Raw genomic sequence first — 8,693 nt, 5'->3', positions numbered from 1 at the left:
GTCACCACATGCACACATCAAGCTAGGAGGAGCTGCCATGGTTTATGATAGTAGTATGCCCATACGTACACGGATAAGGGTCTGCGGCCCCCTCGTTTGCAGCGACCGCGGTGACTTTGAAGCGGCAGAGCCAGGGCCTAACCTACTGCGAAGGCAACCTGATCCAGGCAGGCAGGCACAAGAGGAAGTGTGGTCGTCGCTACAGACTCGTGCCCGCTCCTCACGGCCCTCAGCACAGGTCCTACCAAAGAGTCGAAGACGGTACATGTTGCGGCGTATCTGCGCACGAGTGCTGGCGCTACCGGCCTGTCGTGTGCGCCTCTCACTTCACCTTATCTGTGGCAATTAGCGGATGAGAGCACCACTGCGAAGTTGGCAAGTCTGCCGAATCGGCACTGGCCCGAGGCACTGATACCAACTTCACGCATCGCGGACCCGGTCGCACATGTCCCACAGGCCAGGCCGGCATCCCCCGCAACAGTGCTACACGCCGCGAGAGGCTGAGCAAAGAGGTACTTGGCGGCAGCCGTTCCACACCGGAAGAGCATGGATGCGGAGCTCACAAGACGACAGACAACCCTCTTCGCCCCGCTCTGCAGGAACACCCGTCCGTACTTTGGACCACTGAAACAGCGGGTGACTGGTCGTTGCCGCATGAAGTACAGATACTGTGCTGCCTACCACTGCACTGGCGTAGTCGTGCCCCCCCACCACCAACATCTGTGCTTTGTTATAAGGGAGCCTCACCCAGCGTTGTGTACGATCTGCTACGCGAGGTGCGCGGATCGCTTGAGCCTTGAAACACACCGCCATTCACGCTGCTCTTGGACGCCATGATGCGATCAGGCAGATTTTAAACATGCTGTATGGGCTTCTCCCAACGTGTATCTATGGCTGACCCCTGTGTACCCCTTCAGGGAGACAGGCTGTGAGCTCTTTGTGCGCACGCGCTTTCCAGCACAGTCGGCATGGCGCCTCACATCCGAACAAGGCGTGAAGATATCTATACCTATCAGTAACCCCCCCCCGTGCACGTGCGCGGAGCAGGCGCCACCTCCTGCACCCCACCCTGCGGACTGCTGGGACACAGATGCCGGCAGCATGGCGAGTGCGCCCCGAATGGCAGCATCGAGTCCTCCGGGCACCCATGTGGAGGGCCTCCACACCGTATTACGGCATGGCGCTGCTTGAGGCGACTGAGGGTGCGGCATGACGCACGCAGGCGGAGCACAGGGTCTCCAGAGGGTCCTGGCCTGCGGCTGCGCAACTCATTCCCCGAGCCCATGCGGCATGCGCCTAGGCCGCCCCCTCCACTAGCCGCACGGCGGACACCGGTGCCTCCGCCCTCGACCAGGACCCTGGACGCTGCCCGCTTTGGATCCAGGCATGCAGTGCGCCCAGGCCCGTCCATCGCTGGAGACGCAGCACGCATGCGAGGGAGTACAAGAAGAGCCCATTCGACGCATGGCTCCGCTTCGAGGGCAGTCGGCTCGTCCTAGGCGAGAGGGATGGCACCGGAGCTGGACAGAGGGCAGATGGGCTGTGGCTGTGTGTATGCGCGTAGGTTCTTGGACCTATTCGTGGCGGCAGGGACAAGCTAGGCAACAAAAGGTCTCTTCCGTTCCCTCGCGCTGGGGCGTCCCGTCTTGCACTTGGGTTTGGTGTCCGCCATCCACGTTGGCTGCTCTCGGTGAGTTTGGGGCTGTCTTCGCCCTGAGGGCGTTTTCGCTTGCTGGTTATTTCGTTGCTGCATCTCGGATGTAGCGTGATGGGATACAAGTCTGCCAAAGTGCCGTTGATGTCTCCGCGAATGCGTGAAGAGCATGATAACCACTGTCGTTGGCAGCGGAGCTGCTGTGCTTGTGACATGGGAAGAAAGGCGTGTTGTGCTGCCACATCCGCTCACCCGCCATCCACGCGCCCTCCTTGTGCCGTGGTCCTCCTGCTGAAGAGGTGATGGGACGGACCGCGTAATTTGGGCTGCTGACTGGAGTGAGGATATCGGCTCCCTCTTTCGTTGGTGTGGTGTTCGTTTTTTGAGCTATAGCGGATTGTGATCGCAGTGGCTGTCTGCTCTTCAACTCACATCGTGCAACGCAGGTGCCTTCGGATGTCCATGACCAGAAACAGATGGCGTCTTTTGCATCCATACGTGGGCGTGCGTGTCTCTCACACATGCGGTGCCTGTGCCAGTAACAGTTAGTGCCTGTGCGTGTATGGGTGGGCAACGCAGTCGGTTTCTCTCTCTTGTTGAAGGCGCATGAAGCTTAGGCTCGCTACAGTGCGTACGCGTCACGCTCTGCGCCTCTCGCTCTTGTGTGTGTGGAAAAAAAACGGTGAGAGGATAAGCGCAGGAGTACGAGGTCGTTCTTTACCTTCGATTCCTTTCGGTGCTCGAACCTATCTCACGCCACGGACACCCCCCCCCCCACACACAGACACATCGAACACGAAAAGGGCACCCATTCGAGTACCCCCTCACTTGCGTGTGTTGTCTTCTCTGCTCTCACTGGCTCTGTTTTCGGACGGGACGGGGAAGGAAATTTATTTCTCGCTCTATAGACCACCATCACCATCCCCATGATGAGAGCGCGCTTGCTCGGATGTCGAATGCACCGCTGCTGTCCCCCAGCGGCTCTTTAAACTCTGTCTTCGTTTTCCCTCTCGCTGTTTGCGTGACTTCTCTCGTCCTCTTCTCGCTCCGCCTGAACTCGCCGTTGCCCCCTCCCCCCGTAAGCGCGCTCGTCTTCTGTGTCTTCCATCACCCCCCTCCCCCACCTCCTCCTCCTCCCTGCAATGTCGCCATCGTTTTCTGGGCGTGTATTGCCCGTCCCTCCCCCCTCATCCCACCCACACCTGATTGACGTTACAGTCCTTTGCACCTTTTTGTTTGCTTGTCCTTCCTATTGTTTTGCGCCGCCGCTGCTTCCCACCGCCTGCCTTCCCCCTCCCCCTCTCCTCCTCTTTTAGTGTGTGTGTGTTCTTTGTGTTTCGGTTTGCTGTCATGGGCCTCCTCTCCGTTCTTCCGTTTGTGTATTGGGCGGATGAGGAGAGTGCGGCGGGGACCTCTTCCGTGGGGCCGTGTTTTCTCCTAGGACGGGTCTCTTGCGTGGTGTGTGCGTGGATGTCCTGTACACCTGCGGTGATTGCTGTGTGGCGATTTCTATGCTTGCTTGCTGTTTCTGTTGTAGGCTTGTGTGTGTGTGTGTACGTGCGCGGAATGTTTACTTCATTGCCTAGAGAAATAAACAGATACGGAGATCCAGCTTCCATGCCGCCCCTGGGAAGCTGCGCCTAGCGGAGGCCACCGGAGAGGTGCCTCTCTCTCTCAGTCATGCCCTTTTGTCCGCTCTCTCGGCAGTGAACGAGGTCCGGTCTGTTTCCGTCGCCGCGTTCGGATGCTCCATGTACAGTAGCCTGTCACCCTGACCCCTGACCTTCTCCTCCGCTCTTCCTCCCCTCTCATGTCTTGAACGAGGCAGACACCTCACCTCGCAGGCGTTTTGCACAGGCAGCCGCGCCTCTCAACGGATCTTCCTACCGTCACAAGTGCCGATGCGAAGGCACCGTTCACCCACCGGTTTCTAGTGGCCGCCCCTCCTCCTTTTTTCTGGTTCTCTCGGCTCTCTCTCTCGCGCGCCATTTTTTCGACTGGAGCAGGCGTATCCTCCCGTAGACGACAAGGACTCTTCTTCAGCACTCCTTGTTGCACCACGGGTTGCTCAGCTGACGACGACCGACTCCGCCGGTCCGTGCTCGAGCCAACTCCTATCACAGCTTCGCTTCCTCTTGTCCGATTCTTAACTCCCTTTTTTATTTATTTCGGCTGCGTCTTCATTACCTTTTCCTTAGACACTCCGTGTATCATGGGCGCCTGTCCGGCATCCTGAGCCACGCTGCCCCAAGGGTCAGCTCCTGCCTCGTCGATGGTTGGCCGCGTGTGTGGGTGCCTGTCCCTATTGGGCTCGCTGAGGTACGCCGGCGTCCACAACAACAACGCGAAACGTCTCGCGAGCGAATAAACCCCAAAAGTGTCGGCGAATGTTTTCGTGTGTTTCCTCTGAGTGCTGTTGTGGGGTCGTTGCGACGCTCTGTGACGCCTTTTTCGCTGTGGTGCCTCGTTTCACCTTCACGATGTACCCGGTCCTGCAGGTGGGCTTCTTGTCATGGAGTTCTTCAACGTCGCGGTGCGATGGATGTGATAGATGCTACTCTCTGAAAGCTCCGTGCTGCCCGTTCCAGCTAGGCGCTATCCTGTACTGTCCGTCCCTCCTCCTTCCTAGGACAGGCAGAGGAGGAAGAGTGAGCAGTTCGTGGTGCACAACCCAACCGCGCCGGCGTGGAGGTGTGAAGGACTCAGATGCCGGCAGCATGGCGAGTGCGCCCCGAATGGCAGCATCGAGTCCTCCGGGCACCCATGTGGAGGGCCTCCACACCGTATTACGGCATGGCACACGCAGGCGGAGCACAGGGTCTCCAGAGGGTCCTGGCCTGCGGCTGCCCAACTCATTCCCCGAGCCCATGCGGCATGCGCCTAGGCCGCCCCCTCCACTAGCCGCACGGCGGACACCGGTGCCTCCGCCCTCGACCAGGACCCTGGACGCTGCCCGCTTTGGATCCAGGCATGCAGTGCGCCCAGGCCCGTCCATCGCTGGAGACGCAGCACGCATGCGAGGGAGGGCAAGAAGAGCCCGTTCGACGCATGGCCCCTGTTCGAGGGCAGTCGGCTCGTCCTAGGCGAGAGGGATGGCACCGGAGCTGGACGGAGGGCGGATGGGCTGTGGCTGTGTGTATGCGCGTAGGTTCTTGGACCTGTTCGTGGCGGCAGGGACAAGCTAGGCAGCACATACCACACAATGGAACGAAAGGAAGCAGGATTACTTGTGCTCGCCTCCCGGCCTTTTTGCGATGCTGGCAAGCCGATTTCATTCGTGAAGTGGCAGAGGTAGCATGACCACAGCAGTGAAGGTGAGAGCGCCCTCGGTTTGAGGCGTTCACGGCAAGGCGAGTCGCTCACACTCGTCGTTTGGTGTCTGTGTGTGTGTGTTGCGCCTTCGTCGGTTTCTCCTTTGCACAGCTACGCGTGCGGTCATGCATGAGGATGGTTTTAGTCGTCTTAGCCTGTCGCCCTTCAGAGCCCTCACCTTGTTCCGCAGACCCATCAAGTTGAGAACGCGTGAGCCGGTCGCTCTTTCTGCAGTTTTTCTTTTTCATTATTGCTTTGTTGCGTAAGACCGGAAGCCGCTCAGCGGACCTTTTGATCAGCGCCTCGTGTCCACACTTTGTTCTTGCTGTGCACCGTGCTCACTGTGTTGGAGATCAGATGGTCAACGCAGCTCTGCCCCGTATGCTGCCGGCCCATCCCGTGCTGCGAAGCAACCGTAGACACTCGGCGAAGCACAATGCGCCGACTTAGTCATCGGAGAGCACGGCATGTGAGCCCAACCCTACCTACTCGCACTTTCGCAGATGGCCTCACAGCTGCTCCCATCATGCCAATCACCACGCGGTATTATTCCCTCACGGTGGCTCAGCCTCTCCGCCGGCCGGGAGTGTGAGAGCCGTAGGGGATACGTGCTGACCACGCTGAGACTTTGTCAATCACATGGATAATGCAAAGGTGTTCGCTGTGGCAGGTCGCCCCGACGCAGCGCCCTTCGCGACCTGACCGCCCACAATCAGCAGCGAGGACTCGCTATGACTTCCCCACGTCGTGGTTGATGGTCACTATCACCACCACATATGGCTTTGGATTGGCAGAGGATGAGAGGCTGGTTGACTGCCCTACTGAGTCCGGGGCACCGGGCCCTGCGACACCGCGCGCGGCGGTGGCCCCTCCCCTCCCGTCCGTGATTAATGGTTCTTGAGGTGGGGAAAAAGGATGGAAGCAACAAAGTTTAGTTCATCACTCGGTCCGGAGCCGCCGCAGCAGCCGCTTTCTCGCTGGCTATGTGTGCCTTCGACAAGGAGGTAGTTTGCGGATACAGAGATATGCCGCTCTCATGCTCAGAGCGTGAGGCTTTATCTTGCTCTCAGTGAGCGAAACGTTGTGTCTTCTCCCTCCAAACGACGACCTCCCCCTTCATCCCCGACCGCCACGCCGTCGCGCTCCCTCACCTCGCAACCGTGTCAATTTGCTCCCGTGGCTCCACCACCGCAGAGGCTTCTTTCACCGTGGGCAATAGTGCTCTCCGATGCCCACTCTTCTGCCAGGGACCGGGAAGGAGGCCGCCAGGCCGCCCAGCTTCCGGGATGTGTCGTCATCTTCACCGCAACCTCCCACACTGCAGCAATTTGTCATTGAGAAGCAAGGCAGAATTGATCAGTCCCTCTGGCACACCCGTGTCCTCACCATCGACACTGCGCACGGCCGACTGTACCTCAGCAAGGCCCACAAGGCCGAAAAGCTCGACCACCGTTGCATGAACCGCATCGACTCAGTGGAGCTATGGCCGACATTCAACTCGGATAGCATACCCGAGCATTTCGGCAGTGAGCTGGCCAGGCGGACGGTCTGTCTGAGAGGGCTGGTGGGTATCCAAACCCAGTCGTTTTTCATGAGGTTGTTCAGAGGCAGCGCGGCGCGAAGGAACGAGGCAGCGTTGGTAACTGCCAACATGGCCGAGACCGGTGCCTCTGCTTCCCGAGCCCAGCCACACCATATGGGTTCAGACGGCCATCGGGAGAACATCGAGGCATCCGTGCTATGTCCCGTCAGCAGCTATGTGAGTTTCGAGGTAGAGATTTGGTTGATCCGCTGCATGACTCTGCAAGACCTACATGAAATGGCTGACGCCTTTCGCGCCACGATTCCGGAGGCGTCGTCTGTGTTGAAAGGCTATCAAGCACTGATGCAGAGTTTGGCGGGCTTGGACTGATGTGCGCGTTCTTTGTTTCTGCTGCTGCGGGCGGGGGGAGGGCACCTTTCCCGTGCCGCCTGTGCCATACGGCGGTATTATAGGCGCCTGCGCGTACCCACGTTACTGCGCGACTCGGCAGGCATTTCGTTTTTTTGTGTTCCTTTGGCCGTTTTTGCCCGCTGCTATCAGTCGATAGAACCGCTACAAGAGCGGTTTCTGGTATGCCTCGACACCCCGCTGTATTGTATCACTAGAGAGAGGGGCATGCCCTCATCCACCGTAGACGTGGCTGCGGCTTAGTTCTTGTTGAACGGCACACGGCGTCTCTGCCGCATTCTACAGCTTTCGAATTGCCGTAAGGCGAAAAAGAAAAGTGAGCCCCACAGGTTTTTTGCCTTGTGCTCTCGACGCACCTGCAGTTCTTCGGTACGGCGACACTACCGCGAGTTGGAGTGCAAGCGGCTGTGTCACCCGCGACACCTCACCCTAGTCCGGGAGGCAGAGGGGTCTACACGTCTGCTCTCCCGTTGGGGGAGGGGGGGATCGGCGGCGGAAACGCCGTGTATGACGACTTTTATCCGTTCCTCTGCTTCCACGCTTCAAGCGATGTCGCTTCGCCTTCTGCGAATCTCTCGCCACTTCCCCACCTCCTCCTCATTTTCGTTGCGCCTCCCGCGTACGTTTTTTTTTTGGGGGGGGGTTCCCGTCCGCCTGCTTCGTCGTGGACACGTTCGTGTTCGTCTGCACCCAACACGGTGAAAGTAAACAATAGAAACGTGTAGCGGTATCTGTAGGCCGTAGGTATCTATATATAGTGTCCCACTTTCTCCTCTCTCTCCCTCACAGCGGTCTGACTCCGTCACAGTGCGTATCGAAGGCCTCCCCCATACTTAATATCTCCCCCCTCTCTCACGAGGCGCTGTCCAAAGACTCCCACAAGCAGGCATCCGCCAGCACTCACACTTGTTGTGTCGCGGTGGACTCGCTCTCTTCCTGCCCCCACCCACTCGCAACAGACGCTCTCTCTCTCTCGTTCTTTTCTAGTATTTTTGTTGCTGTTCAGCCTCGAAAGCCTGCGACCCCTCTTGCGTCACCACGGCGGTGTTGTGCCTGTGTTTTGCGCGACTGCCACCCCCCCCCCACACACACACACACGCCCCGCCTCGCCCTACCCCCTCAGCCCCCTAAGCCCTGTTCGATCCTCTCTCTGTGGCGCTCTGCCCATCAGCCCCTTCTTTTTTTTTTTCGCGTTGTGTTGTTTATCTTCTCCCCCCCCCCCTATCGTGGCTGCCTTGTCGTGGTGTGTGCGTGTGGCTCCTTCGCTCGGGCAGCTGGGTGCGTTACGCTGTGCTGCCTCCGCTAAATCGTGCTCCTCGTGAGGGTGCACCCCACCTGCCTCACTCCCCTGCCGTGCACGTCATTGACAACGAAAAGTCAGACAGTGTTGTGCGCAGGCGTTTCCTTTGGTGTTGTTGTTGCCTCAACCCTTCTCGCGTGTCTGTCGTTGATCTTGTAGTGTGGGGGTCTGTGTCTTGCCCGACAGCTCCCCCACCCTCTTTTGTCTATTTTCTTCTGCACGGCTTTCTGACGTATTTTTTTGTTGCTTGTGTACAGGGAGTCGGCTCGTGTCGGTGCTCGTTTCTCAGTGTGCACGTGCGGTATCCGACGCGGTCTCAGGTCTTCGTCCCTCTCTCCCCGATCTGCATTATTTGGCCCTTGTGACGGTCACGGCTGCGGCGTCGCGCTTCCCTCTTGTATCTTCTCGATTTCGATTGTGTGCGCGACTGTTTAGACGTGTCGTTGGTGTTGTGCGCCCTTCACGAGAGTGTCGAA

General features: G+C 58.7%; 1 protein-coding gene across 1 annotated transcript; it reads left to right on the top strand.

The window, feature by feature from the left end:
- Nucleotides 1–6,194: 6,194 nt before the first annotated feature.
- Nucleotides 6,195–6,878, top strand: LMXM_30_2420 (hypothetical protein, unknown function; the record flags this gene model as incomplete). Its single annotated transcript, XM_003877713.1, has 1 exon — nucleotides 6,195–6,878. The coding sequence occupies one exon, from the start codon at nucleotides 6,195–6,197 to the stop codon at nucleotides 6,876–6,878; it is 684 nt and encodes a 227-aa protein (XP_003877762.1).
- Between the last annotated feature and the right edge of the window lie 1,815 nt (nucleotides 6,879–8,693).

The sequence above is a fragment of the Leishmania mexicana genome, chromosome 30, assembly GCF_000234665.1.
Source record: "Leishmania mexicana MHOM/GT/2001/U1103 complete genome, chromosome 30".
Lineage (NCBI taxonomy): Eukaryota > Euglenozoa > Kinetoplastea > Trypanosomatida > Trypanosomatidae > Leishmania > Leishmania mexicana.
The sequence above is the reverse complement of the archived record's forward strand: the minus strand, read 5'-3'. Positions and strand labels throughout refer to the sequence as shown.